This window comes from Miniopterus schreibersii (genome assembly GCF_964146895.1).
Source record: "Miniopterus schreibersii genome assembly, chromosome: 7".
NCBI lineage: Eukaryota > Metazoa > Chordata > Mammalia > Chiroptera > Miniopteridae > Miniopterus > Miniopterus schreibersii.
Genome location: NC_138108.1, coordinates 67807386 through 67830292, shown reverse-complemented (window position 1 = coordinate 67830292; position 22907 = coordinate 67807386). Strand labels below are relative to the sequence as shown.

The 22907-nt window shown below is 36.0% G+C and overlaps 1 protein-coding gene across 1 annotated transcript in view; it reads left to right on the top strand.

The window, feature by feature from the left end:
• THSD7B (thrombospondin type 1 domain containing 7B) overlaps positions 1–22907 on the top strand; it is a gene marked incomplete at its 5' end in the record, with an annotated part of 630914 nt that overhangs the window by 142306 nt on the left and 465701 nt on the right. Inside the window, one exon of the mRNA XM_081142191.1 lies at positions 1830–2640. Coding sequence (XP_080998317.1) covers positions 1830–2640 — 811 coding nt within the window. The remainder of the gene's footprint in view (positions 1–1829; positions 2641–22907) is intronic.

Genomic DNA, 22907 nt, shown 5'->3' with positions numbered 1-22907 from the left:
AACTGAGCTGGGGATGGTCGTGGTGAAGGCAGGGAGGGGACAAAGGAGCCTAGAAGGAAGGGTACTGGTTGGAGTGTTATTAGAATGACCAACTGTGGGCTCTAGGTAAGCAAGTATCTGAATCCCGGTTTGTTTGGAGACCTCCAAGTGAAGAGAAACTAAAGGTGTCAGTAGTATTAAATAATAATTTTTAAGAGAGTAAAAAAGAGGGCGAAGGGCATAGGTAGGAAGATGTGGTTTGTGTTTATGAGTCCGGAGTAACCCAGCTCCAGGTGGTGATAAAGCTAAGGTGTGGCCATGGGAATGGATGTGAATGAATCAGAATCAGTGAGGTCACAGAGCTGTGAAACCCTTCTGTATTGTTTCTTGGAAGGTTAATGCCTGGCGTATTTTAGATGCTCAGTATGTACTGAATGAATGAATAAATAAAGGGACAGCCACAAAGCAAACGAACAGATCTATGATGAGCCTTCTGGACAAGCCAGCTGATATGTCACAGAAAAAGTGAGAGACATCAATTGGCAGATCTTTCATCTGTCCATGTCTTGTACTCTTTCCCACAAAAGCAAATTCATTAATTTAAAGATTCGGCATATTACAAGGCAGTGTTGGAAGCTTTACCTGGAGTCAATACCTGTCAGAAATCAAAACAGGTGTATTTCAAGGATTGTAGGAGCAGGGTTTCCATAGGCAATTCAGTGCTAATTTTTCTTTTATTACCTTACTTTTATCCCTCATATCAGATTTTTTTTCCATTTTTATGGCAACTTATTCTGCAAGCAAAAATAAAAATGGAGGGCAACTATTTAGAAAATGAAATCTATTTAGGATACTTTGGCAGATTATTTTTTAATTTCTCCTCTGAGCTATTTAGGATATGAGCCAAAGGATTGAAAACATGATAAATCCTACTCTAGTAAAACCTCGGTTTAGGGCTTTTTTTTTAGATGAAACTCTGCCTAACTGGAAAGTTATTAATAATGAATTAGCTATATAGTCTTGGAACATCATAATGACAATGATTTCAATCTTTTTAAAGTGTGCATTGTCTCCTCAGCACCACATTATATCACTGACCCTCAGGATGGCTCCATAAGTCATCGCTTTCTGTTCTCCTTCCTATGTAGTTAAGGAAACTAAGGCTTATCATTTTTTTAAAAAATAGGTTTTTATTGATTTCAGAGAGAGGAAGAGAGAGGGAGAGATAGAAGCATCAATGATGAGAGAGAGTCATTGATCGCTGCCTCCTGCATGCTCCCTACTGGGGATCCAGCCCGAAACCCGGGCATGTGCCCTGACCGGGAATCGAACCCTGACCTCCTAGTTCATAGGTCGACCCTCAACCTCTGAGCCACGCTGGCCAGGCAGAAAATTATTATATTTTTAATCCTTACCCGAGGACATGCTTAGAGAGAGGGAGGCAGAGAGAGAGAGAAACATCGATGCGAAACAGAAACGTCTGTCGGTTGCATCCCCGCGTGCCCGGCCGGGGCTGGAGCCCACAGCCCCGGTGTGTGGCCTGGCTGGGAACCGAGCCGGCGACCTTCTGCCCAGGGCTGCGCTCAAGCAGCTGAGCCACGCGGGCAGGGCCAGGCTTAGAGATTTGAAGTAATTTGTCCAAGTGTGTATTGCCGGTAAGAGATGAAACGGGGGTTTCATAAGGGCCAACTGATGATGGAGAGTCCACGTTCTTAACCACCAAATTATATCGTCCGCCAGAATTTATACTTCCACATTGGCTGTGTTGGGAAGCGTGCAGATTGCCCTGTTTTTGTGCGGATGGGGGCACGAATCTCCGAGTAACCGACATCTTGTTTCCCTGCCTGTAGGCCCCTGGGGAAGGTGTACAGGAGACTGCGGGCCTGGGGGAACCCAGACCCGATCACTGTGGTGCTTCCACTTTGAAGGCTGGACCAGCCACCTCTCCCACTGCGATGAGAGCAACAGGCCTCCGAAGGAGAGAAGCTGCTTCCGCGTCTGTGACTGGCACAGAGACCTCTTCCAGTGGGAGGCTTCTGACTGGCACCACTGCGTGCTTGCCCCCCGCACCCCGGGCCACGCCAGGCCCCAGGCTGCAGAGTGCGTGACCGCGCAGCATGGCCTGCAGCACCGGGCCGTGCGCTGCGTGCAGAAGCTAAACAGAACCGCGGCTGCGAACGAAGCCTGCGAACACTTCGCCCCTCGGCCCCCGACGGAGCAGGCGTGCCTCATCCCGTGCCCCCGGGACTGCGTGGTGTCTGAGTTCTCGCAGTGGTCCAGGTGCAGCCAGGGGTGCGGGAAGCAGCTGCAGCACAGGACCCGCGTGGCCATCTCCCCCCCGCTCTATGGAGGCTCTCAGTGTCCCAATCTGACCGAGACGAGAGTCTGTGACGCTCCCATTTCCTGTCCTCTTGGGGAAGGCGAATACACTTTTAGCCTTAAAGTTGGACCATGGAGTAAATGCAGACTGCCTCAGCTTAAGGAAATTAACCTAAGCGGAAGCACTGTTCTGGATTTTAGCTCTGACTCGAAGGAGCGGGTCACCTTTAGACACCAGAGTTATAAGCCACATGGCCACGCCACGCCCGGGGACGCAGAGATAGGCTACCAGACCCGGCAGGTTTGGTGTACGAGAAGTGATGGGAAAAACGCCGTGTTAAGGTAGGAGGCCTGCAGTGTTTCTGTCTCTTATTCACCGAAATGTTGTACAGCCTAATTTTGTAAGGTTTCTTTCTGATCTTCTACAAAAGGAAAATTGTAATCAGGTTTGGGATTTGTTGTTTTAGAAGTTTTAGTTGAGAAGCCTTCAATGTCACTTAGGAAAATATCAGCGTGTGGACCAGGCAGTGCTCTGAATTCTTGCATGACTGGTAGTGCAACTATACTGGATATCATATATTTCCACATTTTATCAAATGTCAACCAGTTAAAACAAAAGTCTTTGGTTACTATAGTAATAAAAGATATCACAAGTGTTTAAGTTCACTTTCAAATCTGTGATATAAATTATTTAAATTATCATTTTTCATGTTTATTTCTTACACTTATTTTGTTTGTTTAGTTTTGGTTTCATGATTAAGGAGCATTTTTATATTTGAGATGTAGATTTTTTTATAGTAGTAATAATATCAATAAGTTAATCCAAGGCTGCTTTCTTTGGCATTGATTTGATAAAAATGTTTACTTGAACAGGAAAGAATTAGAATTACAACCTATAGAGGGAATGAATGAAAACTTTTAAAAGCAATAGTTTAGGTTTCAGGATTATTTGTAATTGTTTTATTTTAAATTGTAGTATAAAACATCATGACATAAACCCAGAGAACTATGTTGAAAGTAATATTTGTTTGATTTCCCCCCAGAAGGTCTTAAGTGGAAACACTGGTATATTGCCAAGTTTCTTCCAAATTAAGATGCTTTTCAATAGTATTTAAATTACCAAACAATGAAACACTCTTATTTAGAATTAATCATTATCATCAGTTACTATTTTCTCAGGATCCACAGCTGGCTGGGAGAGGCTCAGAAAGCCACCTCTGCTACTCAAGAACCAATAAATGCGATGATTTTTTTCATTTGATTTCACAAATGAGCATATCTTATCCTCGATCACTTTATTCTGATTTATGCCATATACAATTTGCAAGTCCATTGAAGAGTGATTTTCTGCCTTTTATTGCCTGCCTCTGTGAAGCCCAAAAGATTAAGTAGATGATTTGGGCAATTATTGTTTGAATATGTATGTGTAATTCTGCAGAAACATTGTTTCCTTAATATTCCACATTAGATTATGACATAGAATGTTTTCATTTTTAGTTTGCTTCTTTTTACCAAGTTCTTTTTAAAATATTAATAGACTTTATTTTTAGAGCAGTTTTATATTAACAGAAAAATTGAGTGGAAAATACGGAGTTCTCATATACCTTCCCATCACTCCCCCTCCACACACACAGGGTTTCACACACATATCTTGCAACAGTGTAGCGTGTTTGTTACAGGGGATCAGCCAGTGTCCATACTTGACTGCAGTCATTAGAGGTCACTCTGTGTGAAGCATCCTGTGGGTTTGTGCCAGTGTATACTGATGTGTATCCATCTGTGCTGTATCATACAGAATAGTTTCACTGCCCTAAAACTCTGTATCCATCTATTGATCTCACTCTTCTCCTTGTGCCCTGCTAACCTATGATCTTTTCCTGTCTCCATAGCCTTGCCTTTTCCGAGAAGTCACAGAGTGGGATTAATGCAGTGTATGGCCTCTTCTGTTTAGCTTTGTTCACTTAGCAATACGCATTTAAAGATCCTCCATGTCTGTTCATGGCCCGATAGCTCAGATCTTTTTATCACTGAGTACTCCATTCTCTGGATATACTCCAGTTTATTTATCTGTTCACCCATTGAAGGATATATTGGTTGCTTACAAATTTCAGCAATTGTGTATAAAGCTGCTATAAACATTCATGTGAGATTTTTATGTGGACATGTGTTTTTACCGCAGATGGGTAAGTGCCGGAGAGCACAATTCATGGATATTATAGGAAGAGGATGTTTAGTTTGTAAGAAATTGTCAAAAGGTCTTTCAAAGTGGCTGTATAATTGTTCATACCAACAGCAATGAATTAGAATTCAGTTTCACATACTGGCCAGATTTGGTGTTCTCAGCGCTTTGAGTTTAGTCATTGTAATAGATGTATAATGGTATCTTCTTTTAATTTGTAATTCCTTAATGATATATGATGTTCAGCATCTTTTCGTATGCCTATTTGCTGTCTCTATAGCTTCCGTGGTGAGGTGTCTGTTTAAATCTCTTGCCTATTTATTGAGTTGTTGTTTTTTTCTCTTATTGTTGAATTTTAAGAGGTGTTTTTTTTTGTTTGTTTGTTTGTTTTGAGGTTTTTTTTGGTATATTTTGCATATCAGTCCTTTATCAGATATGTGTTTTAAAAGTATCTTCTGGATTGTGACCCATCTTTTTATTCTCTTAACAATGTCTTTCACAAAGAAGTTATTTTTGGTTGTTTGTTTTGTTTTTACCATAATGAAGTCTAATTTATCATTATTTCTGACATGGATTATTCATTTGTGTTAAACCTAAACAAAGAAACCAACCAAAAACCCACCAAACTCCAGGTCAACTGTATTTTCTTTAATATTTCCTTTTAGACATTTTATAGTTTTGCATTTTACATTTAGGTTTATGATTATTATGAATGAATTTTTGTGAAGGGTATAACATCTGTGTCTTGATTCACTGCTTTTGGTTGTTCTGTCACCATTTGTTAAGAAGATGATCCTTTGTCCACTGAACTACTGTGTTTGTCAAAGATCAGTTGACTCTATTTGTGAGCATGCATTTCTGGGCTGTCTTTGTTGCATCGATACATTTATATATTACTTGCCAATAACACACTGTCTTAAATACTAAAGCTTTATCGTAAGTCCTGAAGTTGGGTAGGGCCAGTCCTCTAAATTATTTTCTAACATTGTATTGACTGTACTGGGTCTTTTGTCTTTTCATATAAACTTTAGAAGTACTTTGTCCATATGCACAAAATAATTTCTTGTAATATATAGATCAATTTGGGATGAGCTAACATCTTGTATAAATTTATCTTTCTATTTATGTACATGGATTATCTCTTCATTTATTTAAATCTCCTTTGATGTCTTTCATCAGAGTTTTGTACTTTCTCCCATGTAGATCTTGTATATATTTTGTTAGGTTGATATTTAAGTATTTCACATATTTTTGTTGCTAATATAAATGTATTATGTTTTAAATTTTAATTTCTGGTTTCATTGCTACCATACAAGATAGCAATTGACTTTTGTACATTAATTTTGTATCCTGCAACTTTGTTATAATGGCTTATTAGTTTCAGGAGGCTTTTGTTGTTATTGATTCTTTGGGATTATCTATTGAGATAACTATATTGTTTGCAAACAGACAGTTTTATTTCTTCCTTTTCAATTTGTATATGTTTTACTCCTTTTCTTGTTTTATTGCATTATCTAGGGCTTCCATTATGATATAAAATAGGAATGATGAGAAGGGACATCCTTGCCTTGTTCCTGATCTTAGCAGGAAGGCACCTGGTTTCCCACCATTAGCTATGATGCTAACTGTAGAGCTTTCATAGATGTTCTTTATCCAGTTAAAGAAGTCTCCCTCTGTTCCTAGTTTGCTGAGAATTGTTAGCATGCATAGGCCTTAGTTTTTGTCAAGTGCTTTTCTCTGCACATATAGATAGGATTATTTGACTTTTCTTCTTTATTCAGTTGATATGATAGATTGCATTAATTGATTTTTTAATGTTGACCAAGCTTTGCATACCTGGAATAAATCACACTTGCTTGAGATGTATTATATTTTTATATATTACTGGCTATTATTTGTTGATATTTTGTTGATAATTTTTGCATACATATTCATGAGAGATATCAGCCTTAATTTTCCTTTCTTGTGATGTCTTTGTTCAGTTTTGGTATTAGGGTAATGCTGGCCTCCCAGAATGAATTGAGATGTATGTCCTCTGCTTTGACTTTCTGAAATAGATTATAGAGAATTGGTATATTTTTTTCCTTGAATGTTGGTGTAACTTGACAGTGACCCCATCTGGTCCTGGTGCTTTATAGTTTGATGGGTTATTAATTATTGATTCAATTTATTTAATAGATCCATTCAGATTATAAATTTCTCCTTGTGTGAGTTTCTCAGAATGTGTCATTTAAGGAGTTATTTCATTCACCTAAGTTATCAAATTTTGGAGCATAGACTTGTTTATAATATTCTTTTATAATCATTTTAATGTCCATGGGATCATTAGTGATGACCTGTCTTTCATTACTGCTTTCATTACTGATATTAGTACTTTGATCTTCTCTTTCTCTTTTTTCTTAGTTAGCTTATCCAGAGGTTTATCAATTTTATTGAACTTTTCAAAGAACCAACTTTTGATTTCAGTTATTTTTTTAAATGTATTTTCTTGTCTTTTTAAAATATGTCTTTGTTGATATGAGAGAGGAAGCTAGAGGGAGGGAAATAGATAGAAACATCAACAATGAGTCATTGATCGGCTGCCTCCTGCACGCCCCCTGGCTGGGGATCAAGCCCACAACCCGGGCATGTGCCCTGACTGGGAATCGAACCTCTATCTCCTGGATCCAAGGTCGATGCTCAACTGCTGAGCTTCACTGGCCAGGCTTAAATGTATTTTCTGTTTCCAATTTTATAGATATTAGGTCTAAATTTTATTATTTAATTCTGCTTACTTTGGATTTAAATTGTTGTTCTTTTTCTAGTTTCCTAAAGTGGAATTTAGGTTATTGATTTTAGATATTTATTCTTCTAATATGTGAATTCAAGGCCACAAATTTTCCTCTTAGCTCTTCTTTCATTGCATCCCACATATTTTAATTTTAGTTAAGTTCAAAATATTGTTTAATTTCTCTTGATTTTTGTTGTTGTTGTCAATCCTCATATAGGATATTTTTCTTTTTTTTTTTTTTTTAATATGTCTTTATTGATTTCAGAGAGAGGAAGGGAGAGGGAGAGAAAGATAGAAACATCAATGATGAGAGAGTCATTGATTGGCTGCCTCCTGCATCGCCCCCGACTGGGGATCGAGCCTGCAACCCGGGCATGTGCCCCGACTGGGAATCGAACCCCGATCACCTGGATCCCAGGTCGATGCTCAACCACTGAGCCATGCCTGGCCAGGCAGAATATTTTTCTATTGATTTTTAAAGAGGGAGGAAGAGAGGAAAGCAGTGGGAGAGAGAGAGGGAAGGAGAGGGAGAGAAACATTGATGTGAGAGAGACATATCAATTGGTTGCCTCCTGCATGGGATCAAACCTGCAACCCAGGTACATACCCTTGACCTGAAATCAAACCGTCGACCATTCAGTACACAGGCCGATGCTCTAACCACTGAACCTACACCAGCCAGGGCTCTTGATATATGTTTTTTACCTGGCCCATGTAGTATTTAAAAGTGTGTTGTTTAAATTTCAAGTATTTGGGGGATTCTCCAGGCATCTTTCTCTTATTTATTTGTAGTTTAATTCTACTATGTCCTGAGAGCATACTTCATATGACTTCTTTTATATTTGTTTGCTTTATAGCTCAGAAATGTGGTCTGTCTTGGCGAATGTTCTGTGTAAACTTGAGAGAACGTGCATTCTGCTTTGTTGGGTGAAGTATTCTATAAATGTCAATTATATTCAGTTGATTTATGGTGCTGTTTAGTTCAACTATGTCCTTACTGATTTTCTGCCTGTTGGATCTGTCCATTACTAATAGAGGAGTGTTGAAGTCTCCAGCTATAATGGTGAAATCATCTATTCTTCTTTGCAGTTTTATTTGTTGTTAGTCATATACTCATTCAAGGATTCCTGTGTTTTCTTGGAGAGTTGACCATTTTTTTGTTATGTAATGCCTATTTTTATGCCTGATAATATTCCTTGCTCTAAAATCTGCTTTGTCTGAAATTAACATAACTACTCCAGCTTTCTTTTGTTTACTGTTATCATGGTATGTCTTTTTCTTTCCCTTTACTTTTTAACCTGTGTCTTTATATTTAGTGTGAGGCTCTTGTGGATAACATAAAGTTGGATCTTGTTTATTTATTCACTCTGACAGTCTCAGTCCTGTAAGTGACATATTTATATCACTGACATTTAAAATGCTTATTGATATAATTGCATTAACATCTACCACATTTATTATGGTTTTCCATTCACTGCTGGTGTTCTTTGTTTTACTTATTGACTTCTTCTGATTTTTATCTTTCTGATTTTAAATGAATATTTTATATTATGTCATTTTGTCTCCTTTTTTAGCATATTAATTATACTTTTTTAAACCTTTGTCAAATGTGGTTGCCTTAGAGTTTACAATGTAAATTTACAACTAATCCTATAGCTCTTGGATATTCTGTTATGTCTTTTTTATTTTTTTCTTTACAATTCAGTTTTGGTTTCTATTGACATGTTTTCAAGCTTGATGATGTTTCTTCCTTGGCTCTTCTTTCTAGTCTATTGATGAGCCCATCACAGGACATTTTAATTTCTGCTTCAGTGTTTTGGTTTCTATTATTTCCTTTTGATTCTTTCATAGAACTTATTTATATCTCTCTACTCATAATAGCCATCTTGGGTTGCATAGTACCTTTTTTTACATTACAGCCTTTAGCATACTAATCATAGTTACTTTAAAACTTCCAGTGTGATAATACCAAAATTTCTGTTCTGTCTTAGTCTGAATTTGATGTTTGCTCTGTCTTTTCAAATTGTATGCCTTGTCCTTTAGCATGTCCTGTATTCTTTTGTTGAAAATCAGATATAATATGCTGGGTAAAAGTAACTGAGGTGGAGAGGCTTTTAGTGTGAGATTTTGTAGTTAACTGGCTAGGGGTTAGGCTATGTTTAACGTAGCTCTATGTATTAAAGGCTAAAATATTAACTATTTCTCTGGTGTCCTTGTCTTTCCTTTCTTTCTTTTTTCTCCTTATTGTGTTTGGGTTTCCTTAGAGAATTCTTCCTCAGTGAGGTCAGGGACATGCAGTTCTTTCTGTTGTAATTCCCTGTTATGATACCAGAGCCTTAGTGATGATATGCTAACTTTCAGGGGGAGGAGAAGAGCTTTATAGTTCTATGATTAGGTCTTAAACCTTTATTGAACCTGTGCCCTGGGATATGGCCTTCACAAATACTTCTTAGTCTTTCCTACCCAATTACGTAATAGGGAGGGCTGGAGGCGGCTGAAGTTGGGTATTTCCCTTCCCCAGGTCACTTAACACTATGGTAAAATTCCAGTTGCTTAGGTTTTGATAAAATAGGCCTTTTTATGATGAATTCTCTGGGTATATTTCAAAATGGGTACTTTTCCCTTTGCCTGCTGGAAGGATGTGAAAGATTTCTCTTCACCGTGTGAACCCGGTAATACTTCTAGAGGCGATTCTCGTGAAAATGTGGGCCCTCTTCTAGGACTCCCCCCACCCAGAGTTTTTCAGTAAGTTTTCCTTTGCTGCTCCTAGTTCCAGCGGCAGTCTCTCCTCCTGGGCTGCTCCTCCAGTCATTGTGATCCTCTGCTTCCACCTGTTTGTCTCTCTAATTTTGAGGGCACCCATTTTTCCTGTGTTTAAAATCTTCCGAGGGATCTAAGAAAAGTTGTTGATTTTCAGTGTATTCAGCCTTTTTGTTGCTGTAAAGAGGATTGCAGCGACACCTTCCAAGCTGAACTGGAATCCAGAAATCACCATGTTCTCTTTTGAGTTTTAGGCAGCATATTGAACCAAAACAACTATTTTTTTCTTACACTGTCATGAAGTCTGTACTGCTCATTTCATTTAGTCATCAAAACATTATGGAATTATTCACGCACTATAATGAAATGATTAGGTTACTAGGAAATTATGGTTTTTAGTGGGGGCATTTCTATTCTGCTACTCTCCACAGCGGTAAACAAAACATTACCCTTGACCTCTATGGGGCCTAGTTGTTGGCACAGAAATCTCATTTCCATCCAACCTGATGAACTATGAACTCTGTGGGCACGGTCAACCAACGTTATTTTCAGAAGGCTAAATTTATCTCTGAAAAGTACACGTGTGTGTGTCTGATGCATTCAGAAAAGCACTGTGATTTTTGTGTGTCTATTGACTTCTAGGATGAACCTGAAGTTTCCTGTGATCATTAAAAATTGTCCTAAAGTATGGATTCCTTTATCTCCGTACTTATATCTACCTTTCAGTCACTTTCCTTTGGGTGGGCTCTGGGAGACTGTAGGGACAAGTGGCATTTTGTTTTCTCTTTTCCGATGATGGCAATGGCCGGTTGTCATGTCATTTGTAAGAGGCGGGCCCTGTCCTTACCTCTGTAGTGAAAGCTCCTGCCTGTGCCTCTCTGGACAGTCACATTATCAGCCTAGGATGCCACGGAGCTCTAATTAATGCCTTCTGCTAGCTCTCCATTGATTACTGTAACTTTCGATAATCACCGCAAGTAGTTTTCCCTTCGCCGTTGTATTTGCAGTGTGGTAGGCAATGGCCTTATATTGGTGCCACTCTGCTCCCTAATCATTGATTTGCCGATTGGATTTAAACATCTTTTGTTTTTCATTGTCTCAGTGCATATCCCACTGTCTTCTCTTTTATTTTGACAGGAGTTTCTCGGAGATGCTATTATTACATTTAAAAATAGCTGTCCTACAGCCTGTTCAATATTCTTTTTCAGGTATCAGTTATGCTATTATTGAATTTTTATAATACCTTAACTTAATGAAATGAGGTAGCCTCCTATATTCAGTTTTTTTCACTTTGTTTCTTTATTTTTAAGTACAAGTAGGTCTGAATTATGAAATCTCATCTGTAGACTAGATAGTTTATATGAGCACGAAAGTGATTCAATTTATTGTTTGTGTGAATAAAATTCAGATGAATCTTATGCATTTTACTTTCATTTTAATATAGAGGAACATTCGGCAAGGGCACTGTTTTAAGAGTTGCTACAATTGCAAAATACCTTAAATTCTCAGGCCACTATAATGATTTCCCCTGAAATGAGTTCCTGAAGGATAATACATTTTAACTCTATAAAAGAAACATCAATGCTAAAGCTCCAATATTATTGTTATTTCATTTGTTTTTTATCTCTATTACCAAAGTAGATTTGGAAAGAAATTTTCTTTTCCTATCCCTACTGAAACATAAACAAATGCAGGCCCCAAACTAAAAGTTGTGGGTTTTTTGGTACTAGTTGTTTTGAAAGTGGTAGAGAATATTTTGTTGCTTTTGTTTTGTCGGTGGGAATGGAGGATTTTTAATCCCCCCCACCCAGTTTTCTTTCAGCTTTAGATTTTATTTTCCTTTTCTTATCTTTAATTTTTTAAAAAATATAGTGAACATTAGCATGTTTCTAGAAGTCAAAATTATACATTAAGTTAGTCTCAAAGAAGTGTTACTCCCTCCTAAAAACCTTCATTCTATGTCTTCTACTCCTTGCAGATAATGAACATTTTGGTAGGTCAGTTTATTCTCTCTGTGTTTCTTTATATTTTCTCATTTTCACTTTTTTCTTACACAAAAGGTAGCATAATATATAATCTCTTTGCATTTCCTAGAAATTACTCTACATCAGTTATTCAAGATCTTCCTCTTTTTTTGTACAGTTGCATAGTAATTCATTGAGTGTGTACCCCCAGCTTATTTAAACAAACCTTTATGCTTGGACATATGGGTAGTTTCCGACATTTTAAAATTACAAATAATTCTTCAGTGAATGACCTTTTGCTCATAATTTCCATGTCGTTGCAGGTGTATCTTCAGGATAAATGACTGGAAATATGATTGCTCAGAAAGGGTAATGCATACAAATCTTGTTAGTTCCTGCAGGTTCTCCTTCCTGGGAGTGATGCCATATTGCACTGCCATCAAAAACCTTGCGGACAGTGTTCTGCCAGGCTTTGAATTTATTTGCCAACCTGAAATGTGAGAAATGGTATCATGACAAAGTTTTCATCTCCATTTATCTTGTATGTGTGAATTAGAACGTTTACCCATATGCTTAGGGGCCATTCTAATTGGTCATTTTGTGAGTTGTCTATCTTCTTTGTATTTCTAAAGGAAGTTTTGTCTCTTCTCTCATTTTCAAATATTTGTAGTTAAGAATATTGGCTCTGTATCTGTCATATATCTACTCATGTTGTCTCTCAGTTGGAAGTTTGTGTTTTGACTTTGCTTATGGGGATTTTTTTAGGCAAAACTTGACTAAACATTTTTTCAATATCATTCATATATATTTGAAATTTTAGTAATGTTAGAAAGCCTTTCACACTGATTTCTCCTACTGTGTGCATACTTTTATTTTTTACATTTGAGTCTTTGGTCAACTTTACTGTGTTCTTATATATGGTGATTGCATATATATCACATTTTATTTATCCATTCATTTGTCAATGAACACTTAGGTTGTTTCCATATCTCTGCTACTATAAATAATGCTGCAATGAAAATGGGTGTGTGTGTGTATATATATGTGTGTGTGTTTGTATGTGTGTGTGTTTTTGTGTATATATATGTGTGTGTATATATATATATATACACACATATATATATATATATATATACACATATATATATATATTAAAAACTGGAACACAGCTTTTGGAAAGTCTTTTTTTTTAAAAAAAATATGTTTTTATTGATTTTAGAGAGAAGAAGGGAGAGGGAGAGAGAGATAGAAACATCAATGATGAAAGAGAGTCATTGATCGGCTGCCTCCTGCACACCTCCTCCTGGGGATCAAGCCTGAAACCAGAGCATGTGCCCTGACCAGAAATCCAAAGGTGACCTCCTGATTGAGGGATCGATGCTCAACCACTGAGCCAAGCAAGCCAGGCCATATATATTTTTTAATTAGTGTTTTTATTTTCTTTGGACAAATACCCAGAATTGGAATTTCTGAATCATGTGATAGTTCTATTTTTAATTTTTTGAGGAACCTTCATATTGTTTTCCATAGTGGCTACACCAATTTATGTTCCCACCAGCATCGCATGAGGGATCCTGCTTCTTCATATCTTCACCAACACTTGTTATTTCTTGTCTTTTTCACAATAGCTCTTCTAATAAGTGTGATGTGATCTCTCACTGTGGTTTTGATTTGCACATCCCTAATGATTAGTGATGTTAAGCATCTTTGCATGTACTTGCCTGTTGGCCATCTGAATGTCTTTTTTGGAAAAATGTCTATTTAGAACCTCTACCTGTTTTCTTAGTTGGATTGTTTGTTTGTTTTTGCTATTTAGTTTTATGAGTTCTTTTTAAATGTTGGATATTAACCCCTTATTGAATATATGACTTGGCCACATTTTCTCCCACTTGGTAGGCTGCCTTTTCATTTTGTTGATGATTTCCTTTGCTATGCAGAAGCTTTTTAGCTTGATGTAGTTCCACTTGTTTACTTTTACTTTTGTTACCTTTGCTTTTGGCATCAAGTTAAAAAAAATCATTGTCAAGATCTATGTCAAGAAGCTTACTGCCTATGTTTTCCTTTAGGAGTTTTAGAGTTCAAGGTCTTAAATTCAAGTCTTTAATCCATTTAGAGTAGACTTTTGTGTGTAGGAGAAGACAGTGGTTCAGTTTCATTCTTTTGCATGTGGCTGTTCAGTTTTCTTAGCACCATTTATTGAAGAGGCTGTTCTTTTCCCATTGTCTATTTTTGGATCATTGTCATAAATGAATTGATTATATGTGCATAGGTTTATTTCTGGGCTCTCTAGTCTGTTACATTAATCCATGTGCATGTTTTTATATCAATACCATACTTTTTTTATTACTGTAGTTCTGTAGTATAGTTTGAAATCAGGGAGTTCAGTGACTCCAGTTTTGTCGTTCTTTCTCAACATTGCTTTGGCTATTTGGAGACTTTTGTGGTTCCAAATAAATATCAGTGTTATTTGTTCTAGTTCTGTGAAAAATGCCACTGGAATTTGATCTCTTTTGCATTGAATATGTAGATCATTTGGGGCAGTATGTAATCAGTTTGTCTGTATTTGTATTGACCTACATGTTTAGGGTTATCAGTTTTTGTCTGATCACTGCTTTAAATAGATCCCAGAGGTTCTAAACATGTAATATTTTTATTGTCATTATTTTATTTAAAAATTCTATAAATTCTTTTTGTACTTCTCCTCTCACTAAGACTTGTTTGATGCAAGATATTTTAATTTCCAGATAAGGAAGATATTTTAATTTCAAGATAAGGAGGCTATTTCATATTGTTTCTATTTGTTTTAATTTTTAGTTTTATTGCACTGTAAACAGATTGTTGTTTGTAATATTTCTTCTATACAGAACCTATGGATGTTTTTCTTTGTGTTATAATACATAATCAATCTTTATGAATATTCTTTGTTTACTTAAGAAGAAGGTATATTCTCCATGATAGGTTTTTTACATAATCTAATAGTGTTATATTAGTTTTAAATGACTCCAGATTATGACCTATAATCTTATTCTACTTTCTCATTTTTTCTCTACCATCTCTTTTTATCTTTTAGGTGAATAATTTATACTTGTCAGAACATGTAATGTTTATATGTTATTCTTCTGCCCATGACCTCATTCTCAGTGTAGTCTTAGCTTTACAGTTAATATATATGACATGCTTAAGTTTGTGGGGTTTTTTTGCCAAAACTTTCCAAATTGTCTTTGGTCAGATAAATTCAAATTTTATCAGATTCATATGTAAAAATCACAATTTGCAGTATTTCCTAAATTTAGCAGATTAAAAACTATTTGAAGAGCAGCTTAGCAGGATATAATATTCTTGGTTCACATTTTTTCTTCACTTTTCTAGAAAATTGCTACTCCATTGCAGCTTTGATTTCTATATTGTTTTTGAGAAGTCTATTGCCAGTTAATTTTTTTGGTTCTTTGGAAGTTATTTCATTTTTTTGCCTTATTATTTTTGTTTATATTCAAAGTCTAGTAGTTCTACTAATATGTGTCTTGGAGTTCATTGTTTTGAGTCAGATTTCCACGGTACCTGGTGGGTCCTTTCCGTGTATTTATTCAGGTCTTCTTTTATTTTGGGAAAATTATCTTGAGGATTATATTGTAAACATTGTTTTCTTCCAGTGTATTGATTTTCCCCCCAAGAACATCTAGTATATGTATGTTGGTCCATTACATCTACTTTCTCTGACCCATTTTTCTTCTTTATCTCATCTTTTTTTCTTTGTGCTCCATTCCCCCACAGTTTTCTTAATGCCATATATTATGTTTGTTTTGAATTTGTTCTTATTTCGGCATCTTATAATTCAGTGTTCATTTTTGAAATGATTTTTTTCTTTGATTTTCTTTTTGAGTTCAATCAATTCTCATTTTATTTCTTGGGTTTCTGTTTGCTTTTTCCATTGTGATCTTAGTTTTTGTATTTCTGATTCAAGGCAGATTTTTAAAATGTGTTTTCAAATGTTTATTTGAGGATTTTTATTGCAGTTTTGTGTGTTGTATTTTAGTACTTTTCTGCTTTGTTCCTGGTTGTTTGGAGGAGACTTCTTACCAGCAGAAAATCTTTTACATTTTCTGATCTTTCATTGTAGTTTTGAATGGATGTGGTCTGCTTTATTTCTGTTCCTTTTCACTCCTTGAACAGTTTCTATTTTGAAAACATCCTCTCCTGTCAGTTCTGCCCTCTTTTGTGAAGTTTTATTTATGGATGCTGTTGCTGGTAGCAGTGGTGGGGAAAGATTGGCCTGTCTTGTTTCACCTTTGTTTCTGCAGGTTCCTTCATTTCACCACACTATTTCCTTCTTTCCCTTTACTGTCTCATCTCTAAGGACGACCAGACATTCTTTCTACATATAATTGTCCTCCAAAGGACTGCTCCTCCAAAACTGCCCCTTCCAGTCCTGCACACTTTCAAGGCCCTTCTCTGTGCCTGTGCTGTCAGTTCCCACTTTCTGATCCACAGTCCGTATTCTGAAGTTATTGGTGAACTTTCTTTTACTGGAAGTGATTTGTTTGTTTCATCTAATATCTACTTCTCTGTAGTCTTTTTTATGGAATCTCTTAGGATGCCTCTTCTCTACTTTCCACACCCAGTAAGTTGCATCTGTAGGTGGCCAATGGGTAATCTGTTAGGATTTTTTCTATTTGCATCTGATTTGAAGGTGTGTGTGTGTTTATGTTCTCTGTCTCCAGTGTGGGTTTATTTGCTCTCCTTGTTGATATTTTTAGGGGACAGTCGTGGTAGGAGAAATTCAGTCAGGCAATTGCCATGTTCTCCACACCCTGAAGTCAAGATATGCTTTTCTTTCTCAGTGCAACTATCAGGTCTTACACATTTGAGCCTGTGTTCAGAGCTGCCATATGGATTAACTGTAAACATAATTTTGATCTAAAGGACAGAGGAATTTAATTTTAGTCTTGGCCATTTTATATTTTTGCTGTGTGCTCATTAAAAAAAAAAAAAATCACGTAACCTTTTTTGGTATTAGTTTACTTCTCTGTAAAGTGAGGGTAGTGGCTGAGACCATGAGATGGTTGTTGATGTTGCTTTCATCTCCAACCATTTACACACACACACACCAAATATGTAGCTACATATTATTCTTAGTATTCTAAGAAATTTGGAGAAGATTAAATCTTTTATTCTGAGACTTGCACTGCATTTCATATCTCTGTTGAACACTGTTTTTTAGTATCAAGAAATGAACAGAATCCTAAAAACATTACATTTTGATATAATGTAACTTTCAAGGATATTCCTTCCCAAGAAGTTAATATCTCAATATAAGTGTACTTATCTTACATCTATAGACTAACCTCTATTCCACGGAAGCAACTGAACAGCATATTTAAAATATAATTTCCTACCGCTATTTTCATTTTAATAGATGATTTTAGGTTTATTAACTGTTGAAAAGTTTACAGTGGTATAAATCAAAATAAGAAATTAGAGGTATTTTAATAGCTCAGTGTTATGTTATTGAGAATTAGAGAGAAAAATGTTATATAGTTCAAGCAGTGTCCCCAGTTGGTATAAATTCTAAACTAATAGAAGCATTATTTTTTCAAACAAGGCATAAATTACCTCAGGTTAATTTGGCCAAAGAGGTTATAGGGAAAATAAAACTCATAATCGTCCAGCTAAAATTTCTCAGTAATTCTTAATATGTTTTCTTAGTAATTTTAAATTATTTCTTACATTTTTCAAATTGTCTTCCAGACCACATTAAAAACAACTCAGTTTATTCAAATGTTTTTACTTGCTGCATCTTATCTTGTGGTAGGCGGCTCACATTTTAGTCTAGTTTCTAAAGCTGCCAGATATTTCATATAAACCTTGGTGTCTACATGCTTTTTTCCTTCACATTATTATTCTCATTTTAAAAAGCCATTCTTATTAGTTGACTGGTGGCAGAAACATGGTATTAGTTTGGAATCAAAAGCATTAAAATAAATAGCATATATTTTATTTGATTTCCCAAATCTGTTCTTTTAAAGCCTATCTCAGTTCTGGTTCATTTCTCTTCACTTCTCCATTCATATTTTATTCCATGGTGTTATATTCATGATGTCATCTTGGAATCATTCTTTATATTTGAATTCATAAGCTCCTAAAGCAACTGTTCCCTTATTATTATGCTATAATTTGTGCAAGCTGCTACCATAGGGATAGCAGTGGTTTTTTTGCTAATAATTGGAATAACTGTGCTTTCAAACGGCCCACTGTTTTCTTAAGTTTTCTAAAGTGCATCCTTAGTTAGTTGTACTTTCATTTCTAAAAAATAAGTTCTTAACTGTAAAGCATATGTTGGAAGTATTCAATTCTTTTTAAAAATTTTTAAAAATATATATATCTTTATTGATTTCAGAGAGAGGAAGGGAAAGGGAGAGAGAGAGATAGAAACATCAACGATGAGAGAGTCATTGACCGGCTGCCTCCTGCACGCCCCTGACTGGGGACCGAGCCTGCAACCCGGGCATGTGCCCTGACCAGGAATCGAACCCCGATCCCCTGGATCCCAGGTTGATGCTGAGCCACGCCCAGCCAGGCTTAAAATTCTATTTAATTAATTCATTTCCATGGAAATATTTCAGAAAACTGTACTTATATTCATTTCAAGTTAGCATCTACAAACGCACTGAAGGTCTCACACTTACATTTGCATGTTAAACAGAAACAAAACGTGAGAGAGGAACCAAGGGGCATGTCGCTCAAGGAGGTCAGAGTGCAGTCAGTGCTCCCTCCAGGAGCACCTCATGTTCACTGGGATGAAGCATAAGAATGGCTTGTGTTTTCCCGGATATAATCATCAATGGATATTTATACCCGCAGACGTTTATCTCCTTTAGGTTACACTGGGAGTGAGTCCTGCCCCCCTCCCCCCACACACACATCCACGCTTCAGTAGACCATAGAACAGTAGACTGTGAATTTGTCAGGAAAGTGTAGAAACTCTTGAGAGTCTGGTTACATCTTACAGCTATGCCTTCAGACCGAGTAAGTCAACAATTGCTGTCAGTCTAAGAAAGTCTGTACAGATGCCTCTAGGTAATTGTTGCCTTCCTCCTTGGAAGTATTAAATTTTATAAACAAATATTGCATATATTAGAATAAGATTAGTAGAAATGAAACTCACAGTTTGATATTTTACTCATATATTTTTAATTACTTTTAACTAGTATTTTTTCCATGTGAAAGTAGATTTAGCTCTTTAGGAATTTGGTGATTTATAAATTGGTCATTATGTGACTTTAGCAAAGTTTTTTTTTTGTCAAATAACTTTTCAGGCTTCTGATTAAATGGGGCAAAAAGAACATAGCTGTTTATTACTGCTATATTCTGAAACCCCACTTAAATAAAGAAAAGGAATAAAAGGACATAAACTCTGAAGGACAAAAATAATAGGAAAGGCTGTAAAAGCTGAAAAGAAATGTCAACAGATCTGGGAGCTGGAAAGCAGATGGATGAGTGGTGATTTACTTAGCAGAGGGGAAAAGCTGAAGGTTCCCCTCAGTCGGAAGGTGTTCAAGAAGCGTATCAGTTTACATGGCACAGCTGCAGCAGACACAAAGCTGTAGTTTTCACACTGTGCCTCTTCAATACACACAGAAAGATATCTCACTGTCTTTTTTGCAGTTCTATTGGGGGCATTTGACTGAGATCTGACCAATGAAATGTGGGCAGCTGTAACAGAAGTCACTTCTTAGCTAAAGTCATAAATCACTCTGGGCCATCCTCCCACTCTGCCTTTCCTCTTTAAAGGTGAACTTGGAAGCCACATATTATAGATGGTAAATCTATAAGTCAGATACAAACTGGATCCTAAGTCTTCAGGTAGAGGAGTTCCTTCTAGGAGACCTGAGTTATCTGCATGAAACGATGGGAAATGAAAATGAACACTGTTAAACCATTGAGATTTCAGGGTTTATTTGTTACCACAGTGTAGCATGTTCTCTTCTAACTAATACAAGATTCTTGGAAGATTTAGGAGTTAGAGGTGGTACGTAACTCTGAGGACAAATGTGTTCAATGTGCCTAAAAATTATTCCATTTACCTACAGACCATTGTGTGAATGTGAAACATCATTCTGTGAAAATGAAGGTTAAATAATAGCCCCTGGCAGCTCTCTTTCTCTAATCAGCTTTCATAAAGCCAGCAGCCAGGTCTATAACCACAACACAAGAGACAGGAGGATTCCTATTTTGGAAAAAATGGTGAGCTAAAGAGTAAAGACTTTGGGAGACCAACATTTGAGGGTCCCAAATAAAATGGCCTGAGTTCTGCATAATCAGTCAACAGTACTGTTTACTATTTGAAGAGTGTTCCCCTATATTCAAAGAGCTTCCAATCTGTGCTCGTGGTACCTGATTCTAATGCATAAAAGCGGAAGATCACTAAAGTAAAAAAAAAGGTTATAATTTATATTGTCAAAGACATGAAGGGATATATTTCATTCATGAAATAAAAGCAGGATGTTATTATAAAGCATAAGTAAGAAATGAAAAAGAAATCTTAGACATTCAATATTTGATTGGAATGTGTGTTAAGAATTAATACAAAGCTCAAAGATAATTTGGAAAAAAATCTCTTTGAAAGAAAAAATACACTGAACATAGAGAAAAAATATTAGAATTATGTAGATTAAATATGAAGAATGAATGTATGCAATGTTGATGTTTCCAAAATTGGAGGTCTTATATAACACCATATGTGAAAATCTATATCAAATTAATTGATGACCTAAAAATGAAATTGGAAAGTATAAAGTTTTCCTAGAAGAAAAAATATGAGAGCATAACTTTATGACATTGGGATGAAGGAAAAATCTTAAATGTGGCATAAAAAGCACAAACTATAAAGGGAAGACAGAACAATAAACTAAAAAAATGTGTTACTGCAAAAAGTCACTATAAACAAAATTAGAAATAAAATATTGGAAAATACATTTGTAACATATAGAACGAAGAATAGGTTGCTATATAAAATCTATGTGTGTAATGTCTATTTATTTATTATCATTATTTATATATGTATGTGAGTGTACTTCTTAAATTCAAAAAGAAAAAGGCAGCCCATAGAAAAATGGGGATATTAGTTTTCCATTGATTTTGTAACACATCACAAAAAACTAAAAGGCTTAATACAAATTGTATTATCTTACAGTTCTGAAGGTCAGAAACCTAACAGTTAAGAACTCTTGAAATGGGGACATTTTTCTGTGTTTTTTCCAGAGCTTCATTGCTTTTTCCCATTTCTAAAGGCTGCCCACATTTCTTGGCTCATGGCCTTGCATTATTCCAACCAGTGATTCTGTTACCACATGTCCTTCTCTGTCTCTGGCCCTTCTGCCTTTTTCATATAGGGACCCTTTGTAATCACATTGGGCCCACTTGCATAATCTAGGATAATCTCTTCCTTTCAAAATCTTTAACAATCACATCTGCAAAATTTCTTTTGACATGGAAAATAGCATATTCACAGCTTCTAGAGATTATTAGAGTGTGGACATCTTCCAGGGGCCATTATTCAGCCAACTACAATGGACAAACAGTAGGAAAAACCATTTACTAGAATAGAAAATTTGAATAGCTACTAAAGATGTGAGAAGAATATAAAATTTAATGGTAATATGAAAAAAAAATTGCAACTTCTCAATGATTTGGAAAAACTGAGTCTAATAATACCAAGAATTTTGAACGTGTATGAAAGGAGAATTTTCACAGTATCTAATACCTTTGATAACATGAATATCTATTGCTCTACTGCAGCCAAACATACTAGGAAACATTTCTCACACATGTGTAACAAATAAATATATGTTATAGGAGGTTCAATACACAATCCTGGGAAATTGCAAGAAATTAAGCAAATTGAACGGTGCACTAATGGGAGAGTGAATACATGTACACTGGAATATGACTCACTAATAAAAGTGAATGACTGTTATTTGCATTTATCAACATGGATAGATCCAGAAGTCAGAGTATTCAGTGAGGAAAATAATTGCCAGGGTAATATGCAGAATAAAACAGCATTTAAGCAAAGTTTTTAAAAACATGCAAAACAATGAATGCTATGTGCTATTTATGAACATATACATATTTAGTTAAACTTTAAAAACACAGCAAAGCATAATACAAATCAACTTCAGGACAGTGGCTATGTTTGGGGGAAAAGATGGAATTGAGATTGCAAGGAACACAGGAGATTTCACCTAAATTTGAATTTTCAAAATTTATTTAATGAAATCTGAAGCAGATGTTGGACTTTGCTAATAAAGAATGGGGGCATTTATTATATTTCTCTTCTTTTCTGAATGTTTGCTGTATTTAATTTTGTTGTAAAGTAGTAATTGAAGTGTCAATGAAGTGAAGGTACTTTTCTGGTTATTTTATCATATAAGAATTTCTGTCCTTATTTTGTAAGTAAAGAGATTTATTTCCCTGTATTCCCAGAGGAAGTAAGAATTACTCGAGTCATTTTTTGTTTCAAAGTTTTCCTTTACAGTTGAATACTTGCAAAGTAATTTATAAATGACAACGTACTCTATAAATGTCAAGGAGGTACAATTACTGTAGCATCACTTTTTTAAAAAGACAAATCAACAGGATGTGTCTGTTTTTCTTAAAAAGGCCACCATCTTCTCTGAAAGGGTCGATCCCCACTTCTGGCTGTAGACAAGAATCCTTGTTATGGGCTTTAGTTTACAAGGTGCTCCTACTTACACTGAAGGTCACCACAACTCGGGGGTGTGAGCAGGTCACATTTTATTATTCTTTTATTTCCTGCTGTCATGAAACCAAGCAGCCAAGAGGCTAAGGTCAATGCTAATGTATTGTGATGCCAAGTTCAGGACCCGGGTATTTCTGAGTTGCAATTCAATTCTGATTTGCCATTTCAGTACAATGG